Source organism: Danio aesculapii, chromosome 23 (genome assembly GCF_903798145.1).
Source record: "Danio aesculapii chromosome 23, fDanAes4.1, whole genome shotgun sequence".
Lineage (NCBI taxonomy): Eukaryota > Metazoa > Chordata > Actinopteri > Cypriniformes > Danionidae > Danio > Danio aesculapii.
The window spans coordinates 48055416-48076074 of NC_079457.1; the positions used below are offsets into that span (position 1 = coordinate 48055416).

Sequence of the window (20659 nt, forward strand, 5' to 3'; positions counted from 1 at the left end):
TTCTATTGTTATTAGGTGTGAAATGTTACATGTATTCATCACGATACGCTAGTGGTGGGCAAAGCAAGGCTTTATGAAACAGTCGAAGCGAATGTGTCTCTACAGTGACACCTAGTGGTAATTTTTATGTATTGCTCTGGAACAGCTTCAGCAAAGGAAGAGAGTTTGTAGAGTTGAAGCTTCAACTGATTTAGTGGAGCGGTGAGAGTTCCTTACTAGTATGCAGAGATAACGGGTTCGAATCCAGAGTGATGCAGCTATTGTAATAGTGTTTAAATGTTCTGTTCTGGTAACGTTTTGTTTTAACATTGGTCTGACATCCAAATGAACACTTTGTGAATAAATACATATGGTCATAAAAAAGTAACACCATTAAAATTACATCGTGATAATTTCTGAGTATTTATAAGTTGGGACTTGAGCCATTTGCACACACACACGGTCCACTAGGCTACATAAGAGAAGTTCTTTCCGACCCTGTCAGTCAAACGCAGATTCGCCAGGTCCCAAAACGCTTCTAAAATGACCAATGCTTTGAATCGCGTTAGTCGCGTGACCAGGTGTTTTGAAACACTTTGGTCACATTACCTGTGTATTTCAAGAGTTCCCACTTAGATAAGCTTAGCATTTATAGCATGTTTGGCATGCTGTCCCGGGAGAGAACCCTGAGCTCGGAGATATTTGAGCCCAGGGCTCCCGCCAGGCCAAATAAGCATATCTGGAGATCTGAGATCAGGTAGGTCTCGAGAGCTCCCCCTTGGAAAAGAGAGGAAAAGGAGGAGATGGGGTGGGAGGGGGGATTCTTCAAAACGAAGATAGAGCAGGAAGGAGAAAACGATCCATTTATTGTAAACTAGGATCACTCTGATTGGATTATTACAGATGAGCAGCCAGTCGTGCTCAATCATATCACGTGCTCCTCTCGAAATTAGTTTATGAAACTTCACTTCGAATCACCTTAGTCAAGTAACCTGGATGTTTCGGGTCATGCTTCAGTGCACTTGAAACTCTTGCGCTTCGGGATCTCGACACTGTGTCGAAACGTCAGTTTCACATCAGCCATCCCTATAATACGGTAGTCGCTGTTCAGTTCATGGACTCTGATGATGAATACAGTCAATCCAGATGTGCCAATCACTGGAAGTCGACAGAAAAGACCACAGCCATCAAATAACTGAGCATTAGCAACTTTCATTCACAAAGAAAATCTTTGGAGAGAACGGAAGAGGGCTCAGAAATGCTGTTGTCATGTCGATTTGTTGCCATAAACCGATGCTTGCAAGGCTAGCCCCACCTCCGTACCACTGCTTTGGACTGACATCCATTAGCGTCACTATATGTAAACATTGAAACAGTTTTATCTTAACAGGTGTTGCAAAAGATGTGAGTGATCTTGCACATGTCAACTGTGTTTACATAGAAAAACAATGGAAATATAAGACTCGGTCTCATCTCGTGCACACACAGGTCAATCTACGTTTAATTACAAAATTAATAAAACCTAGTGTTAACTCATCATATGGGCCATACTCATTAGTAAATAACTAAATAACATTTATCATTTTCTACCTTCACTTCCCTACTGAAAAAACCAGCTTAAACCAGCCTAGGCTGGTTGGCTGGTTTTAGCTGGTTGACCAGCCTGGTTTTAGAGGGGTTTTGGCCACTTTCAAGCTGGTTTCCAGCCATTTCCAGCCTGGTCTTAGCTGGTCAGGCTGGAAAATGACCAGCTAAAACCAGCTTGACCACCTTGCCAGGCTGGAAGGCCAGCCAAAACCAGCTATGTCCAGCTTAAACCTGGCTGGTTAAGCTGGTTTTAGCTGATCATTTTCCAGCCTAACCAGCTAAGACCAGGCTGGAAATGGCTGGAAACCAGCCTAAAAGTGGCCAAAACCTCTCTAAAACCAGGCTGGTCAACCAGCTAAAACCAGCCAACCAGCCTAGGCTGGTTTAAGCTGGATTTTTCAGCAGGATTTTAGGAAAGTTTCTATGCAAATGTTATAAACCAGACCCCAGATCTGGTGAAAGTTTTGTAGGGGGTATAGAATAGATTGCAGTCAATGCTACAGACCATTAACCTCCACAAACTCCCTTTCCTTCAATCGTCTCACTTATTTTTCATCCTCAAACGGGCGTGTGGGTTTCTGAGGTAAAAATACACCCCTCGGCTGAAGCTGGTGACCTTCCTGGCTTCATTCCCCAGGCTGTCAGTCTGTCTCCTCACGCCGCTAAACACTCATTAGCATTTCCATTACTGCAGTCTGGAGCTCCCACATACTGAGACTCCCGCTGACATCTCTGCGTTTGATGCGCAGATACACTGGAAATGTAAAACCAAAAGTACCTCCTCTACTTTCCTCTGAAGGTACATTAGAAGCGATAGCGATGAGTATAGTAATAAACGTATTTACATTCAGAATTAAAGTCCCCATGAAATCAAAATAAGGTTTGTTTTTTTAGATGTTAGTATCAGTATGTTAATCTTAAGGATATCTATAAGGTGGTGTGCTTCAAAACAGTGAGAAATTCACTTTTAAACATTTGCAGTTTGTCGCTTCCGCCTAAATGGATTGATTATTTTTGTGACATCACTAACTACTGACATGCCCCGCCCACTTGGATGATGCAACGGCAGCCACAGGTCAACGGCGCCAGTGCGTTCAGCCACACCTGCTATTGGTGCTGTGGGGAGATAGTGATAGAGTCAATTTTGTGGACAGGGATGATTGGGAGGCTATGATCGGTAAGTGGAGGGAATTTGGCCAGGACACCAGGGTTACACCCAAGAAGTGCCATGGGATTTTTAATGACCACAGAGAGTCAGGACCTCAGTTTAACCTCTCATCAGAAAGACAGTTCTCACTGACAGCATAGTGTCAGTATAGAGATCATTAAAGTAGAGGTCATGAAATTATTTGGATTGAAGTTGTGCACAGGTCAACGTTCCTGAAAAACACACACATCCTCATGATGCACCACCTCAATAACACACAATCACCCCAGCGCTTAATTGTGATAGATCCTGGAGCAAGAAGTGGAGGCAGATGTGGCAGGCTGACAGACCAGATCATAAAACATATACTGGATGAAAACCTTTTAAGAGCTGCGGACTGACAGTGTTACTGCACAGTGATTCACTCTTTACTGCGTTCTGCCACAGAAACAAACCTCTAACCTTACACATTAAACTGCAGACTGCAAATTTGTCATGTCGCATTATTATCAGACACTAAATGAAAAGAAAGACATTGAAGTGGGATAAGTGGGAAAAGAAAATAGTCGACAGGAAACAATACTGTAAGTTACTGTAAAAATACAGCAGAATAGGCAAGGAAAGTTAAAAACAGGCAAGAAAATAAAGAAATCGAAATAAAGAAAAGAAAAAAGTACATGAAAGAAAAGGAAAAGACCATGAAAACTAAGTAAACATAAAAGAAGGGATTGGAAAGGAATATAAGAGATAATAAAAGACAAAAGAAAGAACAAGGAAGGAAAGAAGTGGAGAGAAAATGTAAGGAAAGGAATGAAAAGGAAAAAAAAGCTTGAGGGAAAAAGAAGAAAAGAAGAGAAAAAAGCACTTGGAAAAAAAACTAAAAAGACCAAGTGAAGTAAGGAAACATAAAGTGGCTCTATTATATGACCGGCGCAATAAGGCGCAAGATGTGTATGCCGTTATTTGTTGCTGTTTTCAGACCAGCACAACTTTAATTTTTACATTTTACGCCACGTTGTTTAAATAGCAAATCAATTTGCGCCGCTTTGTTTGGATATAACTCAGTTGTTTGACCACACTTCGTTATTATTGTTCATTTATTCCTCTGCTGGAAATCAGAACTGAATTTAGAAATAGTTTTGAAACAAATCTTTGCGCTTAACAAAGGAAATTGAATATGTGGGATAATGGATGTGTTCAGTGGAGTGAGTTTCCACCGTTTCCTTACCCCAGCAAAGTAAAGGAGTAAAGTTAGGAGTAAAAGTAAAGTAAAGAGAAAGTAAAGAGGCTGAATGGAGGAGGCTAGTTTTTTGATCCTCTGCAGATGCTGTTTAACTGTTTTCTCGCTAGTGAAGCCTTCAGTTTTTACTTTTATTCAGTTTTTACTTTTTATTAAGTCCGCCATATAAATAGCAAATGCGCCATGGCCTGAGGCAACTGACTCTTAAAGGGTATGATTGGTTTAATGCACGTTCTGCTCAAAACACACCCATAACTCATTAAGAGAGTAAGCACAACACTGTTAGACCATGCGCCCGGCGCAGATCGTATTTTTCCATCTAGTTCAACCACTGGGTGTCAAACTTACAAACTGCACCTTTAAATGCTCAGAATGTGAGTTTAAATATGATTTTACATATCATTTACTGAAAAAAGCAGCAGATCGTTCACCTCAGATCCTCAAAATAAAGCTCTAAAATTACAAATAAAGCCCAACTTGAACTTGAACAACACATTCTAAAGGACAACAAATATTTATTTATTTCTTTGTTTTTCACAATGTGTCTCTAATAGATTTGTGGGGGCTCAGCCTTTCTTGCCTCCTCTGAATAGCTGCAGTGTTTACTCACACAATTAGTTTAAGCTCTTCATTCATGTGTCTGTTTTCTCTTTAGGGTGCTGCCACGTGTCTGGTTAGGCAGCTGTCCTCGACGCGTCGAACATGTAACCCTAAAGCTAAAACAAGAGCTGGGTGTCACAGCAGTCATGAACTTTCAGACCGAGTGGGACGTGATAAACAACTCGCACGGCTGCCGGCGGGACCTTAGTCAACCCATGACCCCCGAGACCATGATGCATCTGTACAGAGACTCTGGCCTTTCTTACATCTGGATGCCCACGCAGGACATGAGCACAGAAGGTCAGTGTGTGTGTTGTGTGTGTGTGTGGTTAGACTGTATGTTCTTGAATGACTGACGCAGATGTCTTTTGAAAAACCATTTAAATCTAATTTCTGTATTATTTGAAATTTTCATGAAGTCAAATGATGGCTCTTACAGTAACTAATAACATTAACTTTTCCGAATTGTGATGCAATAATATGCGCCTTTTGTAAAGCTGCTTTGAAACAATAATTCTTGTGAATACCACTATACGAATAAACTTGAATTGAATTGAATACTTCCCATCTCTGCAGGGCGTATACAGATGCTGCCCCAGGCAGTGTTTCTGCTGTTTGGCCTGCTGGAAAACGGTCACAGCGTCTACGTCCACTGTAACGCAGGAGTAGGTCGCTCCACTGCTGCCGTCTGTGGACTTCTCATGTACGTGTTCGGCTGGAAACTCCGGAAGGTGCAGTACTTCCTCACCGCCAGAAGGGCGGCAGTCTACATCGATGAGGAGGCCCTGCTCAGGGCCCGAGATGACTTTCAAATGAAGTTTGGACAACTCCGTCCATCTGTCTGCAGCACAGAGACGTGAAGACAGCACCCTCTAGTGCAATGGAGGTCTGTAGTTCAGTCAAATCAAGGTTTAAATGGCACCTATTATGTAAAAAAAAAACGTTAATATGGGGTTTGAACTCAGTTATGTGGCAACAGTCTGTGAACGTAACCAGCTTCTAGTTGTAATAATGTATTAACTTTAATTTTTATAATCAGACTTTGTAAAAACAGTCTGCAGAAACACTCTGATTGACATTCTCCCTTTGTACGTGCCATCAGAGGGGGAAGCCCCGCCCACTACTGACCATCTGTCCCTCATTAGCATAAGACGTTAGTCTTGTTAATGAATCTGCCTCTAAGCTGACACACAGGCATTTGTAGCTCCGCCCTCATCCCAAAATCTCATTTAAATCTAAAGTGACAGTCACCAAAACGCCACAACTAGGATCAAAGCCTAAAAGGGGCAGATTTATAGAGTTATTAAACATTATTTGTGGGGTATTTTGAGCTAATACTTTACAAAAATACATTATTTTACATCTTGTAAAATGGGGCATAATAAATCCCCTTTAAGAAAGATTTTAATCTTATCAAACAGAACTACATTTGAAAAATAATAGGGAGTTAATACTACAATATGATGAGAAAGTCTTGGGAAACTGATTTAATACCTATTCAGAAATTATTATAATATGCTGCTTTGATGTTTTATGAAGATAAATTATTATTTGTACAAAATCATTAATAATTATTATTATTATCATCTGTGTTGAGTTTTTTTGACATTTGACACTTATATATATATAAATAAATATATATATATATATATATATATATATATATATAAAACACTTTTCAATAAGGTTCATTAGTTAATGCATTTACTAACATGAACTAATCATGAACAACACTTGTACAGCATTTATTAATCATAATTGAACATTTACTAATGTATTATTAACATACAAGTCCATGCTTGTTAACATTAGTTAATGCACCGTGAATAAACATGAACTAACAATAAACAACTGTATTTTCATTAACTAACATGAACAAATACTGTAGTAGATGTATTGTTCATTGTTTGTACATGTTAGTAAATGCATAAATTAACTAATGAACCTTATTTTAAAGTTTGACCTATATATATATATATGGTGAATTGGTCGCCTTTGAATTGGTTTCCATAAAAACATGAAGCAGCCCTACACATTTCAACATTATTAATAATAATAATAATAATAATAATAATAATAATAATGATAACAATAATAATAATAATACCAATAACAATAATAATAATAACAATAATAATAATAATAACAATAATACCAATAACAATAATAATAATAATAATAATAATAATACCAATAATAACAATAATAATAATAATAACAATAATAATAATAATAATAATAATAATAACAATAATAACAATAATAATAATAATAACAATAATACCAATAACAATAATAATAATAGTAACAATAATAACAATAATAATAATAATAATAATAATACCAATAATAACAATAATAATAGCAATAATAATAATAATAATTTTGATCATCAAATTGTGATATAACAATGATTTTTGCAAGATCAGATAATCAGATGACACTGAAGACTGTAGTAACGATGCTGAATTCTCTGCTTTAATTCAAAGTTTTACATAACACTATATTCAGTAAGAAAATGGTTATTTTATATTGCAATAACATGTCACAATTTTACAATTTGTACTGTATTTTTGATTAAATAATATTTAGAAAAATGACAACATCAGCAATGTCCTCATAATTCACCATCTCCTTGTAATACCTGTGCAATAAACATTATACACATGTGTGTCCTGATATGTCACAGCAATATCACCCTGCAGCCCAAGAGCGGTTACTCACTGAAGCTAAGCAGGGCTGAGCCTGGTCAGTACCTGGATGGGAGACCACATGGGAAAACTATGTTGCTGTTGGAAGTGGTGTTAGAGAGGCCAGCAGGAGGCACTCAACCTGTGGTCTATGTGAGTCCTAATGCCCCAGTATAGTATAGTGAAGGGGACACTATACTGTCAGTGAGTGCCGGCTTTCAGATGACATGTTAAAGTGAGCTCCTGACTCTCTGTGGTCATTAAAGATCCCATGGCACTTCTTGTAAAGAGTAACCCTGGTCAAATTCCCTCCATCGCCCCTTACCCATCATAGCCTCCCAATCATCCCCCCATCAACAGAATTGGCTCTATCACTGTGTGGTGAGCGCACTGGTGCCATTGTCCTGTGGCTGCCGTTGCATCATCGAAAGTGGATGCCGCACACACTAGTGGTGGTGTGGTGTGGAGAGACCACCCCCCCATAAATGTGCAATATAAATACACAATATCTTACAAAAAATACCACACACACATCCATATTCAACTGCTCTGAGACTCATTGTGCATACAGTAATTTCACTGGCTTAGGAATTGGAAATGTAAACTAATATTTACCACTTACACTAAAACAAAATACAAAATTAAGTGACTTCAAAATTGTAGTTAGCGAAAATACTAGTGTTATCCACCGGAGTGTATGTATACTAATGCTGAGTGTGTAATGCAGCTCAATGGTAATCACATGAGTGTATTGTTCTGTCTTTGAAATGTTTTCACAGAAGTGTTTCATGCGGTTATTGTTCCTTCATCTTGACAAGGCCGTCATTGGAAAAGGCACCTTGAGGCGGTTGTCGGCGGACTGCTAATGTGACGGTTATTGTTCGACTATCTGCCCCTTTTCTCCTCTAACATGCCACTTTCATTCTTTGGTGAATGTAACTCAATATTCTTGTTATATATTTAGCACGGCAGTTTTTCTGCCCTTGAAGTAAGCTGCCATAATGAAAAGCACTTCCCACTTGACCTTTCAATAAACAGAGACTGGTGTCAGCAGACTCCGTGGGAAAATTGAAAAAACTTTTTGGGAAGTTTTCATACAGAGAAAAAATGACTCAGTGATTGTGCTGAAAATCATACTTGAGTAAAAGTGCCATTACTTGGCCAAAATGTAAGTTTCTGCGGTAAATATTACTCAAAACATGAGTAAAAAGTAGCCCTTTTAAAAGTAATCAAGAATAGTAAATATTAATTACACTGTGAAAAGTTGATGCGTTTACATGCAGTGACGCATTAATAAATCGGTATTGATATTTATTGACCGAACATATAGTTTGGTATGAAGTTTCGATATGAAGTGCTATAGTTTTATTAGAATGTGTCTGCTGAGCATCTTGGAAGAAATGGCAATAAGCTTAGGGTTATTTCTAATCGCAAAGTGCAAATATGGAGCGAGGAGCACATTGTGTGCAAGTGTCGCGCTCGCATTTTCCAGGTGCTCCAAGTTAAAAACATTCTCAAAATCTATAATGGTTGTATCCCTCCTCGGACAGCAAGCGATCTGATCTCTTTGTGCCTGAACTGTCGAAAAACACAATCAGTTTTCTTCTGAAATATATTCCACAAGCAAATATGGTTTACTGAATGAACGTTAAAAGGTAAAGCTTTATGAATTTGCATAGTTTTGGACCAATAAAGAAATAAACAGGCCTAAATAAAATGTGTTCAATGTGTGTGCCATAGTAACATATCAAACAAAGTAAGACTCGAAATCACCCCAGAGTGGTCGAGAACATCCCCAAGAGAGTTAACGTGAAATACAATTTCTGAAAATAATGATAGCATGTATATTATATAATATTTGTCCAATTACAGATGATATAATATCACTCAGCGTAGCAGAAACCTTAATGAAAAATGAACCTGACCTTTTTCATCAAGGAATAAGCGATCATATGCTGAATCTTTTATATTTTAAATTATTAAAAAAAGGTTATTAAAAAGGATAAATCATAGTAGTATAAAGATTTATAGAGTAGATTTTATAACAACCAGAGCCGCCCTGTGATCAGATGAATACGCCAGATGAATTAAATATGCCTGACTAGTTTTCTTAACGTATGAACTCATTGTTATATTATTGAATGGCATTGTAGTGGGAGTTTTAGTCAAATCTATTTTCTCAGAAATAAACAAATATCAAAGCTGTATTATGTTGTTGGATATCTGAAAACCCCTTTTTGTCTTTGACCCAAATACAAATTAATAAGCATTTTTTACAGTGTATTCACCAAGTCCTATAGTTATATCTGTGCTCGTGCTCGAACAGAAGAGATCATGAGTCAGTGTGAACCGTGACGTTATTTCACCCTAATCCAAGGTTAGCATCTGAAGCATTGGTGCTCCACTTTGATATAAAAACAGCCTCCGCACAGCAAAACTTTACCTTCTCTGAAGAGAATTTACACATTGTCTATTCCAGGAAACAGATAAAGCCGCTTTAGTGCTTTGAGGATAAAGTTCCCGTCTGTTTTTCTCTGTCAGTGAAGTATTTTACAGTCGCATGATCTTTTACTCAGAGGCTGAGCTGGTTCAAAAGGCTAATATTATTCATCTTTATTTACGTAATCCTAATGCAGTGCTTTGTCAGGCGTCTCAGTGACAGAATAAGAGTCTTTATGTGGACTGGAGGACAGAGGAAGAATAAACGGGAAAGAAAGCATTGCTGCACATCTGCTTAAAGCTGAATTTATTGCACTAGCAAAGAGAGAGAGAGAAAGAGAGAGAGAGAGAGAGAGAGAGAGAGAGAGAGAGAGAGAGAGAGATGCGTTTACTGCCCACTACAAGAGGTAGAACATTTCCTACTGTACTGTAATCGCCAACTTTCCCAAAAGTAGAACTAATTATACCACATTTTAGGACATTATCAAATTGGAAAGTAATAAAATCCCATTTTAAGTGAAATGTCAATAACAGTCACAAAAACAACCAGTTCTGTCAAAAAAATACAATAAATACATTTCAGGAAGTCAGAAAGATTCATAATAGTTGATAGATTCACTAAAGTAAATCAGTTAATCCAGTGATAAAGACAATCAGATTCATAAAGATTCATAGATTCAATCAGTCAATCTAGTGATAAAGTCAGTAAGATTCATAAAGATTTGAAGATTCAATCAAGTGAATCAGTCAATCTAGTGATAAAGTCAGTAAGATTCACAAAGATTTGAAGATTCAATCAAGTGAATCAGTCAATCTAGTGATAAAGTCAGTAAGATTCATAAAGATTTGAAGATTCAATCAAGTAAATCAGTCAATCCAGTGATAAAGACAATCAGATTCATGAAGATTTGTAGATTCAATCAAGTGAATCAGTCAATCTAGTGATAAAGTCAGTAAGATTCATAAAGATTTGAAGATTCAATCGAGTAAATCAGTCAATCAAGTGATAAAGACAGTAAGATTCATAAAGATTTGAAGATTCAATCAAGTGAATCAGTCAATCCAGTGATAAAGACAATCAGATTCATAAAGATTTGTAGATTCAACCAAGTGAACCAGTCAATCTAGTGATAAAGTCAGTAAGATTCATAAAGATTTGAAGATTCAATCAAGTAAATCAGTCAGTCCAGTGATAAAGTCAGTAAAACCTTTGACTGATTCACTCAAGCGAGTCCAGTGATAAAGACATGTAGACTTACTCAAGTGAATCAGTAAATCCATTGATAAACACTCTCAGATTCAGAAAGTTTGATAGATTCGCTGAAGTGAATCAATCAATTCAGTGATAAAATCAGTAAGATTCATAAAGATTAACAGATCCTAGCATGTGAATCAGTTAATGGAGTGAAAAAGACAGTTTGATACATAACGATGCAGAGATTCAATCAAGTGAGTCCGTCAATCCAGTAATAAAGACAGTTGAATTCATAAAGATTCACAGATTCAGTCATGTGAATCCAGTCAATTTCGTGATACAGTCAGATTCATAAAGAGTCACAGTTTCAATCAAGTGAATCAGTCAATCCAGTGATAAAGCCAGTAAGATTCATGAAGTTTAATAGATTCACTAAAGTGAATCAGTCAATCCAGTGATAGACAGATTCATAAAGATTCATAGATTCAATCAAGTGAATCAGTCAATTCAACAATAAAGACAGTCAGATTCATAAAGATTGATAGATTTAATCAAGTGAATCAGTCAATCTAGTAATAAAGTCAGTAAGATTTATAAAGATTCACAGATGCAAGCATGTGAATCAGTCAGTTCAATGATAAAGACAGTCAGATTCATAAACTTTGATAGATTCACTAAAGTGAATCAGTCAACCCAGTGATGAAAGCAGTCAGATTCATAAAGATTCATGGATTCAATCAAGTGAATCAGTCAATCCAGTAATAAAGTCGGTGAGATACATAAAGATTGATAGTGTATCAGTTAATGCAGTGATAAATACAGTTGAAGTCATAAAGATTCACAGATTCAATCAAACGAATCAGTCAATTTAGAGATAAAGACTGTCAGATTCATAAAGATTCATAGATTCAATCAAGTGATTCAGTCAATCCAGTGATAAAGTCCATAAGATTCATAAAGATTCACCGATTCAAGCATATGATTCAGTCAATGTAGTGATAAAGACAGTCAGATTCATAAAGATTCATAGATTCAGTCAAATGAATCAGTCAATTTGGTCAATCTCACCAAGATTCAAAAATTTAAATCAAGTGAATCAGTCAATTCAGAGATAAAGGCAATCAGATTAAAAAGATTCCATCAAGTGAATCAGTCAAAGACAGTAAGATTCATAAAGTTTGATAGATTCACTAAAGCGAATCAGCGAATCGAGTGATAAAGACATATAGATTCACTCAAGCAAATCAGTCAATCCATTGATAAACACAGTCAGATTCATAAAGTTTGATAGATTCACTAAAGTGAATCAGCGAATCGAGTGATAAAGACATATAGATTCACTCAAGCAAATCAGTCAATTCATTGATAAACACAGTCAGATTCATAAAGTTTGATAGATTCACTAAAGTGAATCAGTCAGTCTAGTGGTAAAGACAGAATCATAAAGACAGTTGCAGATTTATAAAAGACAATCACTTGCTTAGTTTCACAATAAATCAATAATTTTGAATGAGTAAATTGAATGATTCAGTGACAAACGCAGTGACTACTGGCCATTGTTGTTTCAATTATTTGTAAAGTATTGTTTCAATTATTCAAGCATTTATTACTTCTACAATATATCAAACCCTTATTTTCTTCATACGATCTTTTCTCTTTAATGAGTGATAGTTATGTGCTAGAGTTTATGTGTTGCCAGTGATCTAGTTCCTCTTAATGTGTCACAAGCAGCTAAAGATGCATCTCTGTGGAAAAAAAAGAGAAACCTTCAGCTGTGGATTCATGTCATAGGCTTGGGAGAAGCCGTAAAGCAGTCAAATGTTATAATCCTGCAAGTGTGTCTGTGATTTATCAATGCACATTTAAAAGGCAAATGACGGCCCATATATTTCACGCATGGAAATGGAAAAATAGGTCATTTAAATCTAAGTAAAAGCAGCAGGCAGAAGTTCAGAAAGGAGCTCGGCGTACGCGTCTGCTGTCCTCTGTGCTGTGAAATAGCTCATAATTAAGGCGCATATTTCCATCAGCGTGCCTCCATATCTCTAATGATTATTAAACATCGATTCCTCCTTTAACAAAGGGACGGTGTGTAAATCGGTAATAGCTTTTACTGCTGACTGAAACTATCCGCGCATAATTCTGCAATTTAGCATTAAACCAAGTCCTAAATTTAATCTGCAAATCACAGATTCATTCCAGTCTGTGATCATTTACACCTGCTCCAGTGTTAATGTGTTTGATTACGGCGAGAGCGTTTGAATCAATTTCAGAGGAGAGACTGACTTGAAAACAGCACGTGGTTCACTTCAATACATCAAATCAACTCCAGGGTTTGACGTTTACTACGCTACTGGATGCACATATTTCACTTGTGCTAATGTAGTGGATGTTTGGAGCGAAAATTAATTTTCTGCCATCATTTACTCGCTGTCATTCTTATATTAGCGGTGTTTGATACTTCTGTTGGATTTATTTCAGTTGTTTGGTGTTTTCCTTTCTCGTTCCCTTCTGTGAATTCATTTTGTAGCCGTGAGATTTCTCATAAATCTTTGTGAGGGTCTATTAGCCCGCTAGCCATTGAAATGGACAGCCATTGATCATAAAGATAAACTTCACACTTTCATTTTGCCCTCATGGTGAATGATCCCCCTTTTTAATGCTTTGTTTGTGTATGTATCCCATGAGCTTGGAGGACTGCATCCATACATCTCTGCAATGCCTCAAATCTCTGATTAATAAAGTCATCTGGAATGGCGAAGAAAGCCTTCTTGCAGGACTCCCAGAGTTCATCAAGAGTCTTTGTGTTCATCTTCAACGCCTCCTCCTCCATCTTAGCCCAGACGTGCTCAATACTGTTCATGTCTGGTGACTGTTCTGGCCAATCCTGGAGCACCTTTACCTTCTTTGCTTTCAGGAGCTTTGATGTGGAGGCTGAAGTATGAGAAGGAGCGCTATCCTGCTGGAGAATTGTCCCTCTCCTGTGGTTTGTAATGTAATGGGCAGCACAAATGTCTTGATACCTCAGGCTGTTGATGTTGATCATCCACTCTGCAGATCTCTCGCACGCCCCCATACTGAATGGAACCCCAAACCATGATTTTTCCTTCACCAAACTTGACTGATTTCTGTAAGAATCTTGGTCAATTTCAGAGGAGAGACTGACTTGAAAACAGCACGTGGTTCACATAAATACATCAACTCAACTCCAGGGTTTGATGTTTACCACGCTACTGGATGCACATAATTCACTTGCGCTAATGTAGTGGATGTTTGGAGCGACAATTAATTTTCTGCCATCATTTACTCGCTGTCATTCTTATATTAGGGGTGTTTGATGTGATACCGGGATACTTCTGTTAGATTTATTTCAGTTGTTTGGTGTTTTCCTTTCTCGTTCCCTTCTGTGAATTCATTTTGTAGCCGTGAGATTTCTCATCAATCTTTGTGAGGGTCTATTAGCCCGCTAGCCATTGAAATGGACAGCCATTGATCATACTTTCTCTAGTATTTTGATATTGCCCTGATGGTGAACGAACCCTTTTTTTTACATGCTTTATGTCTGTTTAGATGCCAGACATATTTTCTGCCAACTTACATCACACTGACCGATCAAATTAAATTCATAATAAACGCATAGGATTACTTGCATCCCAAAACAAACCTTTTACTCATTTAGCAGATGCTTTAATCCAAGCGACATACAAGTGAGGAGAAAGGAAGCACTTGAAAATTCAGCCACATTAGAGGGTTGTTTAGCATAAGCCATCTTTTTAAAGCCATGCCACAGCATCTCAATTGGATTCAGGTCAGGACATTGACTAGGCCACTCTTCATTCTTCATTTAGTTTTTCTTCAGCCATTTAGAAGTGGACTTGCTGGTGTGCTTTGGATCCTGCTGCAGAATCCAATATAGTTTTGTATTTCTCTTAATAATAAAAACATTAATTTCAAAACTTCATGATGTGTTTAATTGTTATGTTTGTATACTATTTAACATTTTTGATGATCTTAAGGGCGACAAACATGCACAACACTTTTTCACACTACTGTGAATGTTATGATGAAGTCTAAGATATTAAAACTACGAGTTTTTCTTCTCCAAGCATATGGAGAGGAAAGTGTACTTCAGGTGGTTTGTCAAGCCCACTCACCTGTAGAGCACTCTAATACTACATTCACACCAGATGCAGATGAAGCGTCAAGTACGAGTGATTTACATGGTAAGTCCATACAAAGACTGTAGCACGATTCGCGCGAATGAAGTGGAGTTGAGCATTTTGCGTGTTTGACACACCTAACGTGCTTAATCACTCGAGTTGGAAATTCTGAACTTCAGCAGACATTTGCATCGCATGAATAAAAATTAAGTCACAATGGTGGAAATAATGTTAAACATTATTTGGTCTGGTGTAAGAGACATCAAAATATCTATACCTCATATCTGTAATAGAATTTTTTCTGTTAGAGATTATGATATGTGTTTATTCTTTTCATCCACAGGATAAAACACACATAATGTTTACACCAATATCACACTGAGCCTCCGCACTGATAAAGCATGCGCAGATATCTTATAGATCTGATAATAAAACAAAGCTGGAGTGTGTCATATAGCTCTGCATTTCATCAAATACATTTAATCAGATAAAGGTCACTGAAGTGTGTGTGTGTGTGTGTGTGTGTGTGTGTGTGTGTGTGTATGTGTGTCTGAGAACGATAAGTGTTGACTTGCACAAAACTGCTTGAATTGGTTGAGCAGAACTTTGAATAAATGAATGTGAATGAACGACAATTACAAACTAAACAAACCGCTGACAATTAAAATTAGAGGCAATTTAGGCAATTAAAATCAGAAATGTTTTCATGAATTGATGCAACAGCAAAAGTGAAATAAACTCAAATCTGTCAATCGGTTAAAACTGATAATCAAACATAATAAACAGAAGTTAAAGGATTAAATTATTAAAGCTGAATCAAAAACATTACTCTAATATACATAAGCACTGACCTCAAAGCAGATTTTTCTTGGCTCTGGGTTGATTTTGAGTCTTAATTTGGCCACAGATTTCTCGGTGTTTCAGCAAATGTGATGATTTTTGCTGACAAATCTTATTTTGACACATATTTTGAGAAAATGCTTTGAAAATGTTCAAAAATTCAACAATACACTCTGGGCGAATTGACTGAACTTTCATTATGTTAGGGGCTGTTTTTGCCCCATTGACTTCCATTATAATCACATTGATTGATTGCGAAGCCATGACAGCATATAATCATACATTCTTGATCGTTGCTGGTATTCCCTGTTGGGAAGAGGTGCAATGTGACCTTTTTAATGTTTATCATCAGTTATGCACACACACACACACACACACACACACACACACTATAATCTGCTGTTTTACTCTACCAAAGAGCATAGAATCACCAAGAGGCGACATTCTAGTGCAATTTGGGAAACAGCCACTAGATGGCGTGGCGGCCATTTTGGAATGAAAATTCCAATAGAACAACAGCATATTAAAAGTCTGTAAAATAAACTATTAAAAGTGCTGATGATTGTGATATTAAGTGTTGTATTGTCGTCTTTCAGGTTGTATCTCAGCTTTAATGCGCTTCTTAAATAAATAAAATAAATAAAATAAATAACAAAGCAGCTGCTTGCCTACAAGACAGCAATAAGATCCAATGGACGGCCGATCGCTTTCACTCCAAAATGGCGGAATCGCAAGATTGTGCTGGGTGCTGCTGTTACAATGGAATGTTGTATTGAGTGTCACCTCTTGGTCATTCTAAGCTCTTTGACTCTACTGAACTCAATATAAAAGCCGGAAACTTTTTTTTTGCACAGGCCTCCCTACTGAAAAATCCAGCTTAAACCAGCCTAGGCTGGTTGGCTGGTTTTAGCTGGTTGACCAGCCTGGTTTTAGAGGGGTTTTGACCATTTCCAGGCTGGTTTTCAGCCATTTCCAGCCTGGTCTTAGCTGGTCAGGCTGGAAAATGACCAGCTAAAACCAGCTTGACCAGCCTAGCCAAGCTGGGAGCCCAGCCAAAACCAGCTATGTCCATCTTAAACCAGGCTGGTCAAGCTGGTTTTAGCTGGATTTAGCTGGTCAACCAGCTAAAACCAGCCAACCATCCTAGGTTAAGCTGACAACTGATAATCAACAGTAAAATGACCAATTTTACCTCTTCCTAAGAGAAAAAACCAGCAACAATCTAGTGAGGTCTAAAAAAAGTCATTATAATGGAAGTCAATGGAGCAAAAACAGTCACCAACAGAACAAAATGGTGGACAATTTGAATAATGCACATGGGTTAAAGCCATTCAGAGGTACATACTCAGTTTCAGGTTGGTGATTCGCTTCTCACAGTTGTAAAGTGTTGCTCCAGCGCTTGTTTTGCAAATATTGCCAGAAAATGAAACGTACAAAAGCAGTCATAATGCACGTGTGACACATTATGATCTGCTAATTGTCACTGGTGGTTGTAGTTTCAATCCACGTCTGGTGAATGAAGCTTTCACGCAGTCTCTAATGTAAAGGGTATAATCTTTCTATGAAATGTCTGCAGCTCGACGGAGAGTATAATTATCTGTAACCTCTAATGCAATTGTATAGGAATGAGAGTGATTTGCTGTCTCACTTCTCAAAGCTCTGAGAGTAATAGGAATAACAGCTGCCCTTCTTCTATGTCCATTTCATCATTCTGAATAGCTTCAATAGAGGAAGGCTGAATAAACGCAGCGCTAACAGATCAATTTACAGCCCGGATGACCACAAGTAGAGGTCAGCAACACTGGAGTCAGGTAATGTGTGTAGTAATAATAATAAGTGCGGCAGTTATGGAGAAATGTCAGAGGAATCGTTTTGGGAATGAGCTGTGCAGCTTCTAAAATATGTATTTGTGATATGATTTATGAGCATCGATGAATAAGTGCTGCTTGTTTTACATTTATAACTTCATTTAGTTGCTGCTGTAATTAGTAATGAACTGCACAGTAAGTCCAAGCATGTATGTAAACATGTAAATACAACCCAGGCTCATTCTGAAAGCGTACCCCTATGTACATATCTGGATAGCGCCAAATACGTCCTAGGAGGTACGTTTTTTGGCAGTTTTTGTTTTCGTGAATCCACCAGAGGCAGCTGTGTACAGATTTTGAGATCGCAAATTTCTCTCGCGAGTGTCATTCACACCTGCTGTTCTCACCTAAATCCACCAGAGGCCGCTGTGTTTTTTTTGCCAGAGGCAGCTGTGTACGCTTTTTGAGATCTTAAATTACTCTCGCAAGTGCCATTCGCGCCTGCTGTTTTCACATAAATCCACCAGAGGCCGCTGCCAACTGACTGACTGACTGCCCAATCGACTGACCCATCCTCCTCCTTCCCTAAACCCAACCGATAGTGTTTTCAAAAGCACAGATTGACCAGCGCCCACTGCCTTCCCTAAACCCAACCGAAAGCAATCCAGTAAAAGAAAAGCCCTCACAGCCGCCTGATTTTTACCACGTTTCCAGATTCTCACTCTGTCTCACTCATTCTCACTTGTTTATTTTATTTTTTGGCTTTTTCGGTGAGCCACTGGACAACAGCGTAAAAGCGGTCCATACAGAGGTAAGCAGTCAGCTGCAAACGCGAAAAGGAACTGTAACGCTTGTCTTTAAATCAACGGGATACACAAGAATAAAAATAAAAAATGGTTCAATTCTCTAGTTCCTGTTTTCAAATTTTATCATGGATTGATAAAGGATACACAGTTCTCTGAAAATGTCCTTACAATCAAACGTAAAAACAAACAACATTCATACAATAACACAATACAAAAATGGTGAATCCCTGAGTGTGTGAGTGTGTGTAAAGTCCAAAAGTCCGTGGATGAGTGTACGTGCAAAATGGGTCGCGCTCACCCCAAAGTTTGAATCCAGATAATAGGAACCATGCCTTGTTGCTGTACCTCAAAGGTCCTCCTAGGATAGTCTTGACTGTGTGTCTGCAAGACTAATGAGTCCTAAAAGAGCAAAAAAATCCACGCAAAACAATTGTCCTTTGCCCACGAATCAAGAAAAAAACAATACAAGGTAGATTTGGCAAACTCTCACTCCATGTGCTCCTCTGGCTTCTTCAGATGACACACTGAGCAGTGTCCATGTGCCCACTATCTCCCCCTTGTGGTGTGTATGTTATGTAAATGTGTATTTATGGAAAAAAACAGCAACAGTTAGAACAGGAAATAGACTAGACACATTCACTTCCCCTCATCACTTCAAAATAAAGACGGCAAAATAAGACCATTACTCAATTATATAGTTGGGCTACAAAAAAACTAAGTGTGAGTATGCTTAACCGCATGGCCTATTCACACATTTAATGAATTTTACAGTCAGCATAACTCAATTATGTGGCAGCGCTACAGAACGGCGTCCCATAACGTTCGTTTTAAAGATGAAATGCAGCCATATGTTTATAATTATAACAATATGAACAGCAGCGTTCGTGGACAATACGTAGCTTATTCAGTGGTTGCCTAGCAACATAAAAAGCGAAGCAAACGCTTTTTTTTTTCTTATCAACAAAAAAGGCAGCACGGTGCACCTCACTTTCTCAGAACGGAAAAGAACGTTTGGGTCCTAAATCAGGCATTGCACTGCAATATTTCTAGATAGTATAATCGGCTGAAATGTGTAGGAAAATGGTGGAACCTTTGGACTAAGCTAAAGCTTTTCTACAACACAGTTAAATGTGCATTTCATTTTTGTTTATTATATATTAGGGGTGGCAAGGTGGCTCAGTGGTGAGCACGGTCACGTCACACCAAAAAGTTCACAGGTTCGAGTCCCGGCTGATCCAGTTGCCATTTTTTTTGCATGTTTGCATGTTTCCCTCCGGGTGCTCCGCTTTTCTCCACAGTCCAAACACATGCATTATAGGTGAAGGAATAAGCCGATTGTCCTTAGTGTATGTGTGTGCAACACAATCTCACGGCAATTCGTAACTTTTTGATTTAGTGGCTAATTCGTACGAATTCGTACGATCTAATTCGTACAATTTAGTATGATTTGCTCATCCGCCAATGACGGTTGGGTTTAGGGGTGGGGTTAGGTGCCACGCCTTCTTTTTTTTAAATCGTACAATTTCGAACGACTGAACTCGTACGAATTCGTACGAATTAGCCACTAAACTGTCAAAACGTAAAATACCTACGTTTTCTCATGAGATCAGGCTGGTGTGTGAATGAGTGTTTATGGGTGTTTCTCAGTACTGGGTTGCAGCTGGAACAGCATCCGCTGCATAAAGCATATGCTGGATAAGTTGGCGATTCATTCCGCAGTGGCGACCCCTGATAAAATAAAAAGACTAAGCCAAAGGAAAATGAATGTAAATCATATATTACTTTCACTGTGGGTTGTTTAAAACTTGGTTTAGCAGCGATATTATCCTAATGCATTCACTTTACTGTGAAAGTAATGTATTAAAATGAAATTATTTTCTTGTAGATTAAGGAGAGGTATGAGTACAGAGCTGAGAAATGCTGAGATATTTGTTATTTAGCTGATTGCTCATGAAAAACAAATTAAAAACCATCTATGATTGATTGCAAGTAAGTAAATCACTGGTTTTTGTAAAGCAGTTAATTATTCATTGTTCTACATATATTAAAAAACTGGAAGAACATGTCTGAAGAAGAGAAAATGAGCTTTAGTTTGGGAACACAGCGTTCGGATAACACTGTGAAGCAATAGTTACGATGAAATTAAAAGCTGCTTCTTTTCCAAGAAC

At 37.8% G+C, this 20659-nt stretch overlaps 1 protein-coding gene across 2 annotated transcripts in view; it reads left to right on the top strand.

Moving 5' to 3' along the window:
* epm2a (EPM2A glucan phosphatase, laforin) overlaps window positions 1-6034 on the top strand; it is a 35427-nt gene extending 29393 nt beyond the window's left edge. For both annotated transcript variants that reach the window (XM_056448953.1, XM_056448954.1), the window contains 2 exons: window positions 4609-4853; window positions 5130-6034. In XM_056448953.1, coding sequence (XP_056304928.1) covers window positions 4609-4853; window positions 5130-5413 — 529 coding nt within the window. In that variant the 3' untranslated portion in view covers window positions 5414-6034. The remainder of the gene's footprint in view (window positions 1-4608; window positions 4854-5129) is intronic.
* Window positions 6035-20659: the final 14625 nt, after the last annotated feature.